The sequence below is a fragment of the Rhea pennata genome, chromosome 1 (genome assembly GCF_028389875.1).
Source record: "Rhea pennata isolate bPtePen1 chromosome 1, bPtePen1.pri, whole genome shotgun sequence".
NCBI classification, from domain to species: domain Eukaryota; kingdom Metazoa; phylum Chordata; class Aves; order Rheiformes; family Rheidae; genus Rhea; species Rhea pennata.
This window is the reverse complement of record NC_084663.1, coordinates 116115208-116129048: the sequence shown is the minus strand read 5'-3', so window position 1 is coordinate 116129048 and position 13841 is coordinate 116115208. Positions and strand designations below refer to the sequence as shown.

Below are 13841 nucleotides of genomic sequence, written 5' to 3'. Positions count from 1 at the left end.
CTATTAATTGTCAGTGCTTTGTCCCTTGCCACCAGAGCGGGTAACTCCAAGTTTTTTTCCCCACGCTGAAGCCAGGCTTTCACCTCCTGTGCTCTGTGGGTTTGGGGCTGTTGGGATCAAGACCAAGCCTGTTGAAACCTAATGTAAATGTAACCAGAGGGTCTGGGTATGCTTCATGATTAAGACTACCACCTCCTGTCCTTACAGGAGGAATCTTGGTGAGAAAGAAAAAGAATCACTGTGACTAATAAATCCAGCTCTCAGTGAAATGTGCGACTACCAGAAGCAGAATTAGTTAGAAATGGACTGGTCCAGCTCACTGAGGTTTTTGTTTGTTTTGATGTAGATGGGGAAGGGGAAAGTTTTATTTTTTTTTTTCCTCACTCCCTCCCTTAACTTACCACACCTTTTTCCTTTCTGCTTGATCTGAAGTTACATCTTGGATACTGCGGATGGATATTTTACTGCAATAAACAGACTCCAAGAGGCATCTTTGAATAGTCAGCTACAGTTTGTTTATAGCTTTTACTTGTGTTCTAAAGAAAATTATCCCTTGGATAATAAGCGTCTTTACTTGTATGCCTTACTGTGGTACACTTAGATAAGTCTTTATAGCCATAAGATAGCTTTGGGGAAAGCAACCGTGTTATGGAAGGAAATCTGTTACTTGGCTAAACTACTTAATACTCCTCTAGGGCTTCATGGACACGAACGGAGAGGAAAATAGCTATATGTGTGCAGCTTAACAAATGCAGAGGTTTTCAGCATTGGGTCATCAGAGGTCTGTAGTAGTTCAGGCTTGTCCTACTGCTATTGCTGCCTGCTGGTAGGTTGGCATGAGTGAAGGGATTTCCCAGTGCAAATTGGTGGTGTGTTGTAGGTGAGGTTTTGTTTAGTTTAGTTTAGTTTAGTTTTGTTTTGTTTTTTTTGTTGTTGTTGTCTCCTGCACATTCTATGTCAGAACAGGCTAATTTCTGGTAAGTTGTTTTAATATGGACTATAGGGATGTAGAGGCTGTGTTGGTAAGTCTCTAAATCTGGATTAAGACGCAGCGGCAGGATTAAGCTCAGAATTTGAGAGAGATGTAGTCAAGCTGCTCTTTTCCCTCCCGTGCCCCCTTCCGGCCTCGAGGAGGGAAGAGGATATGGTGCTGGGCTGCTTCAGCAACCCTAGAAGCCCAGGGCTGTCGTCACTGACACTAGAGACCGAACCTGCTCAAAAACTTTTCAGTGTAACGGAAGATGCACAGTGATGATCTAGCAAGAGGGAGGTGAAGAGAGGATAACTGTCTTTATATATAGACAGCTGATTAAACATTAAAGAAACCAGCTAGATGTAGAAGCTCTGAAAAAGCTGACTTATGGAAGACATTTGTCCTGCAAGGCATGCTCCTTTCCCAAGAAGTTTGCTTTCAAAGCCCGCGGCTTTGGCTCTGCGGATGGCTCTGCTTTGCTGCAAAACTGCTTAAGCAGTTTCTGTCTCTGCGTTGTCTGCTTGGTTGTGTTGACACAGCCGTTCCTGGGACTGTTGCAAACCAGATTAGGGAACTGTTAGAGGGCTGGAATGTGTGTTTTGTTTGCACAGTTGTTTTTAGTTCCCAGTTCTTGCGCTTGGGTTTTTTGTTCTTTGTTTTTTCCAATTCTAAGTGCTGGATAAGCCTGTTTAATTAAAGTTCATTCACTTCTGAAACCAAAAATGTTACTGAATCAAATAGTTTTTCTTCATAACTCTCTTAAATTTTTTTTATTACATTGTCTCCTCTTATCCTCTGTCTCTGAGTGACAGGACAGACAGATATATAAAATGGTGTGTGCAGTTGTGGACTTTGGCTTTCAAAAAACTCCCAGGCAGCAATTGCTTAACTCCAAAGGCTTTTAAGCTCCATCTTTCTGCAGCACTTACCTGAAATATTACCCCAGTCTTTCCTCTTCTTTCTTTTTTAAAGAGTACAGAGCAGGTTGCTGCTTTCTGTCGCAGTCTACATGAAATGAATCCTTCTGATTCGAGTGCTCATCCTCAGGAAATCACCGGACCCCAGCTGGCCACCATGAGACAGCTCACAGATGCAGACAAGCTGCGAAAGGTTATTTGCGAACTTCTCGAAACAGAACGCACCTACGTCAAAGTAAGGGGTCTCAATACATGGTTTCAATCTATTAATATTTCTCCTTCTTCTGGAGAACTTTACTAGTCTCTTTTCTACTTCAAAATATATTTTATGCATATATCCTTTCTTTAATTTACTATTCTAATGACAGATTGCAGGATGCATGCAACTTTAACAAGTCTCAGAATAAGTAGTGTTGCAGCATTCTTATTCCATCATTTTGGAGTGACTTGACTTGGTTGATAGGCAGGTGAATACTGTTTCATGAGATCTTACGTTGATTTTTTTTTTGTAAGTAAAACTGTGTAAATATCTTAGCTTTCACAGAATTTAAGATAATTCTTTTGCCTTACGCATGACAAAGAAATATTCATTGGTAAACTGTGATCTTTGTCACTTCAATAAATATTTAGAGGCAATTCAAGGAACCACCACAGGAATCTTTTTCTGAATTTTTAGGACCTAAACTGTCTGATGGAGAGATACCTGAAGCCTCTACAAAAAGAAACTTTCCTCACACCGGATGAGGTATGTTAGTTGTTGCTTGTCCTTTTGTTAGATATCTTATCCTCCCCCTTCTAAGCTTGACCTTTTTTCTGAAGGTTACGGAGAAATTCTGAAATTAATTTCTTTTAAAATAATGGATTGAATAGCATATCAAGCTACTGCTCAATAATGTATATATATATATATTTTTTTCTTCTGGCATGGCACTGATTTACAATTGGACTGAGAATTACTGAACTTCTAGAAAACACAATTTAGTTGTGAAGTGAACTTAACGGTAATATTTTCAGCATGTTGCTCTCTTTTCCTTTTATTAGCTGGACGTTCTCTTTGGGAACCTGACTGAAATGGTAGCATTCCAGGTAGAATTCTTAAAAACTCTTGAAGATGGAGTAAGGCTGGTTCCAGACCTGGAAAAGCTTGAAAAAGTAGAGCAATTTAAGGTAATCTCACTATTTAAATTCTAAGTAGACTGACACTATTAAATTTTACATAGTGATGCACTGTATCCCAGAAGTTGTCCTCTAACACCCTTTATCACATTTGTCTATTATCACTCTTCATGTAAAAACATGCATCTACCTGCACCTTAGATTAATTTATTAACTAATACTGAATATCCTGCTATATATGTAGATCAAACTACATTTAAAGCACTAGAATTTCACAATGCCGTGTGCTTTTAGATGCTATTCTTGCCTTTCTGTCCCATTGCTTGTCTTGAGCTGTAAGGAAAAGTTAGAAATGGAATATTACATAGAACCTTTGTTCTGACAAGTCTAATGCAGCAGTTCAGAAGTCCATTGGGGAAGTAATTCCGAACTGTAAATTGAGTTTGGTATTGTTGGGGCTTTTGATGGATAGCAGAACTATATGGCAAGCACTTTGAAGTATCAGCAGCTGTGCGTGAAGGATATGTAGAAATACAAACTAAAAGTATATAAACTTAATTAAAAAAAAAAGCAAAATGTATCTGTTTAAAACAGACTGGCTGTTTACTCTGTGCTTTGTTATGTCGCCTGTAGTCATGTACTGCATGTATGGTGTTTAGTCTTTAGGGAGTTTTACTCTTGCTTTGAGCAGTCACCTTGGTAGAGGACAGGATACTGTGATGAATAATTACAATATTTCCACTGGCTTTGTCTTCAGCTAACAAACATACAGCCCTTCAAGAGTTAGTGAAAGAAGTTGTCTTTTTGTGTGTGTAGCTTTGCTATCAGATGCTCGTTTTAAGTCAGTATTTGTCATAAAGACTGCCCTCATGTAATTAGAATTTGACTCTTCTTTTTGTAGGAAGTGTACCCAGAATCGAGAGTGCACGTATTCCGTTTAGTGGTAGGAGTCTCTGTAGTCACCATATGCTCTGAACTGAACAGGATGAATAAGAAAGAAGCTCATATTCAAGAATATTTCTACTTCCACCTCTTTCCATGAAAAGTGTATTAACCTCATTGACCTCTCTCTCCTATATGTATAGCTGTAGAACAGAGTGCAAAATGGGACTTTAGGGTTTGGTTTCAGTTCTGCTGAGTGCTTCCCTCTGACCGTAGCTACGCTGCATTCTTTTTTTTTTTTTTTTTTTTTTTTTTCCCCGCTCCACCATTTTGTGGAGCTTATTGTAGCTCCAGTATTTAAATACAGCTCTGGGGTCTATGTTCACAGTATAGTCAATGGTTTCTCTAGATGACCTTAGCTATGGTAACGGTCTAGGGAGTCCAGGCTGGGTGTGCCTGGCAGTGTGAGAACACTCTTAAAAATGCAATGTCCTGTCATCTGAAATAAATGGAAGCTCTCCATCCCACTGTTGCTTGACCACACTACAGTAGGGAGAAAAACAGTCTTGTTCTGATTTCTTGTCTTCAACCTTGTGAGGAGTTTCTGTACTTGTTGCTTTGATCTTTCTCTGTTGGTGAAGGTCCTCAGCTGGGAAGCTCAGTGGATACTTGTGGCAGCATTCAGAAAAGCCATGCTTGTACAGCCTGCTGTGGAAGACCCCCCACAATTTAGACTTTTTGACTTCAGCTGACCTGTCAGAAGGGGAAATAACTAAGATTTTCATATGTGTTTTATGCTTTTTTTTCTCCTCTCTCCATCCTAGAAAGTATTGTTTTCCTTGGGTGGATCCTTTCTTTACTATGCTGACCGTTTCAAGCTGTACAGTGCCTTCTGTGCCAGCCACACGAAAGTCCCCAAAGTACTTGTGAAAGGTAAGAGCCATACCTTGGATAAATAGATCTAGGTGTGCAGAGAGATATGCGGGAACAAAGTGTTAGTTTGGGTTGGCTCAGACTATCCTGCTGGATGTTGAGATGTGGCCACTGTGAGCCAGACTATGCAAGGCAAGATGTGATGGAGGAGTGGGAGCGTGCATACCTGGATGCTCTCCAGGAGTCTGTGTAGTGTTAGCAGAGTGAGTCCAGCTGGTCCGAAAGGTTCATGGAGAACACAGTGCTGTAAGTGCTCTACTCAGCCCTGGTGAGGCCTCATTTCGAGTACTGCGTCCAGTTCTGGGCTCCCCAGTACAAGAGAGACTTGGAGCTACTGGAGAGAGTCCAGCGTAGGGCTACGAAGATGATCAGAGGGCTGGAGCACCTGCCCTGTGAGGAACGGCTGCGAGAGCTGGGCCTCTTCAGCCTGGGGAAGAGAAGACTGAGGGGGGATCTTATCAATGTGTCTAAGTACCTGAAGGGAGGGTGTCAAGGGGACGGGGACAAATCTTTCCAGTTTTTCAGCTGACCGGGGAGGGGGGAGGTTGGACTAGATGATCTCCAGAGGTCCCTTCCAACCTTAGTGATTTTGTGATTCTTAGACCACCATCAGCGTAGTGATACCTGAGGAACTCAATACAAAAGGTGATTGATCTCTCAGGTAGTTCCCTCTACTTTATTCTCCAGTGATACCTCTTGTTTCTCTTAATATGAAGCAAAGAAAGTTTTCATACATGGGCAATGTGACATGTGTTAATGGGTCACTTTCCACTTGGGAACCAAAAGTGGCAGTAGTTATCTTGACCTACGATTCCTCTTAAAGTTTATGCTCTGAATACGTGCTCGTGGCAGTCCCACTGAAGCTTCAGTAAGTTTGGTTGAATACTGACAGGCATTAGGAATGGATCAGCCTGGGAGGATGTTTTATGGAAACTGTCTAAATATTTTAATTTCACTGCGCTTTTTCTCTCATTTGTTCCTCTTCTCTCCTGTGTTCCAATTTGCCTGAGAAGCTTCCATGTCAAAGTTTCTAGCAGAGCTTGGTTTGCTGAGGTGGAGATAAATAAACTGTGGTCTGGCATATAAATGCTTATGGACCTCCTTGTCTTGGAATGTATTTTCTCCCTTACCCATCATCATCGCCCCATGAAAGTGTAAATCTCTTGGCGTTAGCGCTGTTGCATGCAATTCACTACTGGCCAAGATGTTAAATAAACAAGCGGTTCCAGTTCTAGGATCAATCCTATTAAGGGGGAGCTCTTATTCTTCCAAGAACATGTAGATATCTGACAATCAAAAAAACCTTCAGATTTGCATAAAAATAATTTTAAAAAAGTTTTTTGCTATTATTATTTTTAAACTCTTTACCATGCTGCAAAGAGAAGTTGGCAGCTCCATGGAATACATGAATAAATGATTTGTTGTTAGTCACATTCATACTTTCTGTTGGCATTAGCTTCTTTGACCTTAATGTTAAGACTATGGCCAAGGTAATTCCGGTTGTTTTGTTTTGTTTTTTCATTACTGACTGCATTTATAAATGAAAAATGTGTATGCTTGAATTACAGCACAAACAGAACTTCAAATTTAATTCCAGAGATAAATCTCTTAAAAAGCCTGAGAGTGTGTTTCAAGTGTAATTTGGTGTCTTCAGCTGTGGTGCAGGTGACTTTTGGTTTTAAACAGAAGTTGCTTTATTGAAAGCAGGTGACTATCTGCAAAAAATCCATCCAGTGTTGCAAGGGGACATGGTTCTAATAAAAGCAATTGCATGGAATTGTTTTTGCACTGAACAACTTGTATGTTTAAATATGCCTTCTTCTCCATCCTCACCTCCCCACACAAATTTATGTTCTAATAGGGAGAGCAACAGAGAAATTGGGTGGGTTGGGGTGGGGGGGGGGAGGGGAGGAAGGAGGGAATTTGATAGCGGTCAGGTGGAAAAGATGATGAACAGCAGTCAGGTGGAGAAGCCCAGTCTGACTGAGCTCTTAAAATATGATACAGTATCGTAAGTTTACTGTTTCCTGCTTCCTTACTAACTCTTGATTTTATTGGTGTTTAGTATTACAATAAGATAAAAATACCCCAAACATGCCTGTCTGTCTAGTATTATGAATTCTTGTAAATACCCAGTATGGCCCTCTTCTTTAAGGAAGCAGATGGTTAAAAGGATTTCTGCAACTCTAAAATAGTTTCAAGGTCAAAAATACTATGGATAATTAAAAACAGTATGTGTTTTTGTGGTATGTAAGTGCCTGATGTTAAATCATAAATAGTGTCTATGTGGCAAAGTGACAGCAACTCAAAACCTGAAGGGCATAAATCTAATACTGTGGATCTGAGAAATCTGCACTTCTTCAGAAAATGTCTTTGGATAAATGAATTTCAAGCCGGAAAATCCACTTTATCAGGACAGCTGTTATTATTTCTGATTTATTCCATTGCTTCATTTTAATCTTCTAGCTAAGACAGACACGGCTTTCAAGGCATTTCTGGATGCTCAGAATCCTAGACGGCAGCACTCCTCCACGCTGGAGTCTTACCTCATCAAACCCATCCAGCGAATACTGAAATACCCTCTCTTGCTGAAGGAGCTCTTTGCTCTGACTGATGTAGACAGTGAAGAGCACTATCATCTTGATGGTAAAGACCTAATCTGTGCCTCTCCTGCCTGCTTTTTAGCTTTGATCTAGAATCCTCCTCCTGCCTCTTCCTCTCAGGAGCTTAAAAGCACCTTTTGTCTTTTCCCCTTTCTCTCTGTCTTCTAGTGGCCATAAAAACAATGAACAAAGTTGCCAGCCACATTAATGAAATGCAGAAAATCCACGAAGAGTATGGTGCGGTGTTTGACCAACTCATAGCGGAGCAAACAGGGGAGAAAAAGGAGGTAACAGATTTGTCAAATTTAAGAGAACAAGGCTGCTGTTTTGGAGTCTGAAGTGTGAATGTTACATTTTGTTAAATTATATCAAATATTTATCTTTCATGCTATCTTATCTGAGTGAGTTCTGACACAAACAGATAAATCTCAGTTCAATCCAAAAACTGCTTTTCCAACTACAGTTCAGTGAGTGGAACCAAGTTATAAAAGCAGTAAGTTAATTCACCTTCAATGTCGTGCTTGAGTCAAAATCCCAGCCAGCTTTTTTGATGTCCATGTGTCAGCTCTGCTGTTTCCACATAAATAATCTTGCCCCACCAGCCTGAGCAGACTGGCATGCTGAAGCAAGTCTGTACATAGTTCTCTAATCACTTTAAATAGATCACAATGTGAGATCCAGGGTGTGAGAAGCTGCCATTACCGTTTTGGAAAGTGTATTAGTTGGCTTGATGTACAAGAGACCTGGGCTTTGGCCTAGGTCCTATATAGCACATACTGAAACTCGTGAAGTTTGAGCGTGGCTCAGTCTTGGGTGATCATTTCAGGCACCTGTGGAAGGGGTCTTAAAGGTTTGAGCTGAGGACTGGACTCACCATTTACTGATGAAACATTGGCCTGTGAGTCCATTAGTGAGGGAGAGTGATGGGTTGAAAGGGGACAATGAGGAAGAGGTGGAAACACACTGAAGCAGAGTGCTGAAGGACTGATGAGAGCAATGACATGGGTGAACACTGGAAAGAGACATGACCATGTGAAGAGATGATAGTGAAGTTTTGCCAGCAACCAGGATAAATATCAAACATAAGAGGTGTTGGGCAAATACAAGACAAAGGTGATCTGGGTTGTGTGGAGTCAGAGAAGCTTTGGATGTGAGAGTTAGATAATTCCAGCAGGGAGAAGCATGTAGTGGGTAGATGTCAGATACCAGGGTTGGTGTTGGCAAGTGGGGTGGAGAGGGTGTATCAGGACTTCTGTTTGGAGAGCAGTTGTTGTTTGGTGTTAATTTGGGAGTAGATGCAGTAAACACATTCCTTAGTGTTGCTCTTGTGTTTATTGGGGAGAACTCAAGTTGTGCTATCTGTGCTGTCCTTCAGCAAATGTCAGATTTCACCGAGTGGAGGGTGGAAGAATAGTGTAAAATGTCACCCAGACTGCGGATAGCCCTTGCTTTGTCACCTTAGGAGACCAGAGGTTAAAGTAAAAGATCTGGTTGCTGCAGTGATCATTGGTATGCATCTCCCAACAGTTGACATGATTGCCTTTCTTAGTCCGTGTCCAGCAATGTGGACATGACGAGCCTTTGGACAGAATCAAGAGCCATGGCCCCTATGGAGAGGCCATGCTCTGACCCCTTCCCCAAGTGCTCTCTCTGAATGTTACCCAAACTGAATGGGTGTGATTGTGGGGGGAAGCTTTAAGTGGTCAAACAAAATAGCAAGGAACTGGTAGGTGGAAAGATAGACAAAGGAACAAAAACACCAAGGAAAGCATCAGGTGTTTTTGGCAAGTCTTGGCTTCCTACAGAATCATGAGAGCCAGACACTAAGCTTGACTTGCCCTAATTTATGCCCACCAAACAAGGATTTACATGCTGTTTGCATGTAGCAGTCTGCTATAGTCTCTTTGCACACTTGCAGTCATCTGACTAAATATGTCATTCCAAAAGTTTGTGTGATGCGGGGCTGTTTGTTTCTCTCTGTTAAACTGACACTGTATCTCTGCATGCCTTTGTGATCCACAGGTGGCAGACCTTTCTATGGGGGACTTGCTCTTGCACAATACTGTGATATGGCTTAATCCTCCTGCTTCACTGGGGAAATGGAAGAAGGAACCTGAGCTAGCAGCATTTGGTTTGTATCTTAGTGATTTTTTTTTTAATTTTAGATGTTTGAATAAGTATAGACTATGCCTTAGCAGGTATCTATTGAAAGAAGTTGAGCATTGCCTTCTGCATGTTGGCTGGAACTTAAACAGTGTTTGTCTCTTTGCAGTAGTGGTCAAATTCTGCCTGTGTTGATTTAGGTTTGGTGAAAAATTTGGAGATGACTGCTATAGTAGGGCAAGACTTGCATAAACACATATCCAAGGCAATATATTGAGAGCTATATAGAAAGATATTTGTCTCTGGAAAGATACATTGCAGTAGACTGTTTTGTTCCAAATAACTCTGTTTCGCATGCTGTTGGATGGAGCTGGGGCATGAAGAGCCTTGTCATTTTTCTCTGTCCCTTTTTCCAGAAAGGAATTGTATATCTAAACCTTGTTTAAGAGCTCTTAAATTTGTCAATTGTATACAATTGTATATCTAATTGTATAATAATTGTACAATAGGTATCCAAAGCACATTGTTTTGGAGTGGTCTCTCTCCTTCTGAGTAGTCTAGCTTCAGTGGACAAACTAGAAGTTGAAACTGCTATTGGCATAGATTTTAGGGTCTTCCCACTGCATCAAAGTGTAATCCCTTGGGAAGGCACTTAATGACTTATATTCACTAAATCGTGTACTTTACGAATTAAGTCAAATTATCTGGAGTGTGCCAGGTTTTCTTAATTTGTTTTTTAAACTTGCTCATGCACAACCAGGCTTTTGTTGTGCTGTTTCCAGAAAGCTATAATGGTTAGGAAGCCAGTTACTTTGATTTTATTTTTGTGTTACACTAAATAGCTTATAAATTAAGAATTTTCCAGCTTTGCTCTTGGTATATAAAAACTGACTGCTTTAATGTAGTTGGGAAAGCTCCTGATCATGCCTTGAAGCTGAATGACCTTATAAAAGCTGCTAGGAATATGCAGCAACTTCTAATTATTCCAAAAAGCTTTAAATTACTTTCATAAAATGTCCAAAATTAACTGTCTAAGCAATCCTATAACAAAGGGTGCCTTTGAGGCCTGAAGAAAAAAGAAATGAGAATTGGAGTTTGAAAAGCCAAATTCCAACTTCATGTGGATTTTACATGGTAAGAAAAGAATCAAATGACACCTCTGCCAGTGTTGTTTGCTTTTTAGTCTGGTACAGACCACTGTGCCACTAACATGTAGTTCAAATTCTGTCTAAATGCAATGTCATCTGATGACCGGCTGCAGGTACTTGGGTGCTGCTCATACATCTGAGGTGGATATAGTGAGGGGGAGAGTTAGAGATTTTTTTCTTTATTTTTAGATAGAACTATTGCTGTTTGAAGAGCCGTTCAGAGAACTGGTAACTTAAACACTGAAGGTTCAACTTGTTCCTGTTGAGGTTTCCTGCTGAAAGCTGTTGAGGTTGAGTTTTGGGATGGGGAGAGTATGTAAGAGGACAGGTCTAATTTCTCAGGAGCTGAATGGCCTACACGCTTGGGTGTATAGGAGACTTGCTTTCAAACTTACTGACTATGTGGCTTTTGTTTTTGACTTTTCTCTAGTGTTCAAAACCACTGTGGTCCTTGTATACAAGGATGGTTCCAAACAGAAGAAGAAACTTGTAAGTTGCATTTACCGTTTCTGTAGCAATGTTTGTATAGTTCTGAGATAAAGATTTGTTTCCCATAAAGCTATGGCATTACTGTATGTGTGCTTCTGTAGATGATCCTTATGCTCTGCCACACAAACAAAGATTGAGTGATACTGAACAGCCTACTACTCAGCCTGGGGACAGTCCAAGCATTCTTTTAGTTTATCCTCTGCACTCTGCTAGGCAATTCATGTTGTCTACCAAATCCATTCCGTGCTGTGGAGTGGACTTCCATGAAACAAGATACCACCTTGAACAGGTCTTTTGTGTTTGGCTCTTTGATCCATGTGTGTAAATCTAATATGAGAGCTGACATCTGTCAAATTTGTTAATGAAACACAGTGCCGCTCTTCAGTTCTGACTGTTGATTTCTGTATGTTTAGCATGTCACTGAGCAAGTGTTGGCTGCTCTTGGCTAAATATTTCAGGTGTGCCTGCACTGTGTATCAGTGGATCCTCCTGGAATCTGTGATTAAAAAGCTAAACTGACACTGAACACATGCACAATCGTTCACTACAATGGTACAGTGGGCAACACAGTGTTTAATGTTGTAAAAGCCCTTTTACCTCCTACAGGTGGCATAAACCAAAAAAGCATGTGATTTGAAATGCTTTTGTGGTTGTTTTCTAACATGAACTGGTCACAAAATAACTTTAGAGCAACTAAAGCAAAATGAATGCAGGTTCATGAGTATATATAAATTTATAGGAGAGAATGCAACGTTAGTTTTAAATAATTTTTGAAAGCATTGATAAGAGTAGATTGGTCTCGTGACAGCTTTTCTCTAGAATTTAACAAGACCTTCCTAGAGGTGCACTACGGTGACACTGCTTGCCAAGATGTTTTAGTGTGGGAAGGAATTTTGGAACAACTCCCTGAATGGACGTTCTCAATGCAGAGCAGAGGGGATTCTTATGTCTGAATTCCTGAGGTATCTTGTTTCCTGACAATATTTTGAAATTCATCCAGGGAGGATCGCATAGGGCTTCAATTTATGAAGAGTGGGATCCGTTCCGTTTTCGACACATGATACCTTTAGAAGCATTGCAGGTTCGAGCATTGGCAAGTGCAGGTAATGTTCCAGCTGCATGAACTTGGCAAAGCTTTTATAACTTCTGGTTTCAGTGCATTCGCTGACTGATGTTTGTCTTAAGTGTATGCATATGCAAGGAAAAGAATCCACAACATCAACATCCATAATAACACAGGAGAGTAATGAAGGGGTAGAAGCTTCAGCTGTGTATTTCTAGCTTGTCAGTACTTTTCTGAGGTCAGGATTCTGGAAAAACGGGTCAAAGTCATCACTGACTGGTTCTCTCTGTTCCTCTTCTGGGGACTAGAAGGAAGTTTTGCAGCTGTGAAACCACAGAGCTAGTGAATTTTCGTTCTTGCACTTGATGGTTCCATGTGAAGCTTATTATATTAAAAATCTTGAAGTTTAAAAAAATCTTTCTAATGCATAAGTGAAAATCGAAAGAATGTAATGTGAGAATACAGAATGCCTGAAGAGCTGTGGTTTCCCTCTTTTCTTTAGGATTGAGTGAGTACTATTAAGTTTTGGGCAGTTTAGGAGTTCCTAAACATTTACCCACTTTCAGCCAGGAGATAATGTTGTTGTTTACAGTGTAGGATCTGCCTACAGTGTAGGACAACAGTCCCAGACTGCCTTAAGACTTTTTTTCATGATTACAGAATGAACTATTTAAAGTGAGATAAAATATGAGAACATATTTTATGAAGTGCTACTTACTTTTTCACTTTAGATGCAGAGACCAATTCTGTATGTGAGATTGTCCATGTTAAATCTGAGTCCGAAGGCAGACCAGAAAGAACATTTCACCTCTGCTGTAGGTAAGTGCATTTTCATTTTTTTCCATGGCTGCTGCGTCTCTGGATCCTAGCTTGCTCGTTCCTTTCCTCTAGGGCAATTTGGGAACAGCTGGCAGGGAAAGTGGGGAGAAGGTGTTAAAACCCTAAAGCTGGCAGGAAGGGTTTCATAAAATGCATTAAAATAAAGGCATATATTTGGTCAGCTGTGCACCTTTGCAAGAATATCCTTATTGCAATTTTCCTTTTACAAATTTACACCTAATTAAACTCTAGCAGTGGATCTTTATGCAAGGTTTTGTACTCATGTGTCTTATTTAGCCAGTGCCTTTCATGCTGGAAAGTTCCAAACCCTATTCTTAGGTCACTGCCTTTTATCTTAAAAAGAAAACCCTGATCATTTTTTGTTACAGCAGTGGTCATGGTCACCCTAATTTGTTCTAGGCCTCAGGTCAGAACTTGGTGCACAAGTTCACCAGAGTCCATCAGAGCTGATGGAAAGCCAGCTCCCACTACTAGGCAATAGAGATTACAGGAGTTCTGAGATTTAATTAGCCACCATAGGTTAGCTTGACATTTATCTGACAAGCTTAAGCATATGGTTGCTATTGGAGGAAAAGGAAGCCTCAAGAAAGGTAAATGGCTAAATGTTCTTTTAACGAATAATGTATCCGTTTCCTTGAATGTTCATTGCAGTGACTATAGATTCAGCTTTGCTTTGAAAATACTATATTAAATTGCATTTTATCTGCAGAATGAACATGCCAATTGGTTGAAACTGTCTTAAATTACAGTACTGGTCATTAATTATCTGATTTG

General features: G+C 40.3%; 1 protein-coding gene across 5 annotated transcripts in view; it reads left to right on the top strand.

Moving 5' to 3' along the window:
• Positions 1–13841, top strand: part of TIAM1 (TIAM Rac1 associated GEF 1) — an 84025-nt gene that overhangs the window by 66239 nt on the left and 3945 nt on the right. For 4 of the 5 annotated variants that reach the window (XM_062573210.1, XM_062573200.1, XM_062573193.1 and 1 more), the window contains 10 exons: positions 1946–2125; positions 2567–2635; positions 2932–3057; positions 4713–4821; positions 7288–7467; positions 7593–7711; positions 9447–9555; positions 11106–11164; positions 12165–12267; positions 12959–13046. In XM_062573210.1, the coding sequence (XP_062429194.1) occupies positions 1946–2125; positions 2567–2635; positions 2932–3057; positions 4713–4821; positions 7288–7467; positions 7593–7711; positions 9447–9555; positions 11106–11164; positions 12165–12267; positions 12959–13046 (1142 nt within the window). The remainder of the gene's footprint in view (positions 1–1945; positions 2126–2566; positions 2636–2931; positions 3058–4712; positions 4822–7287; positions 7468–7592; positions 7712–9446; positions 9556–11105; positions 11165–12164; positions 12268–12958; positions 13047–13841) is intronic. The other variant, XM_062573183.1, reaches the window with a different exon arrangement.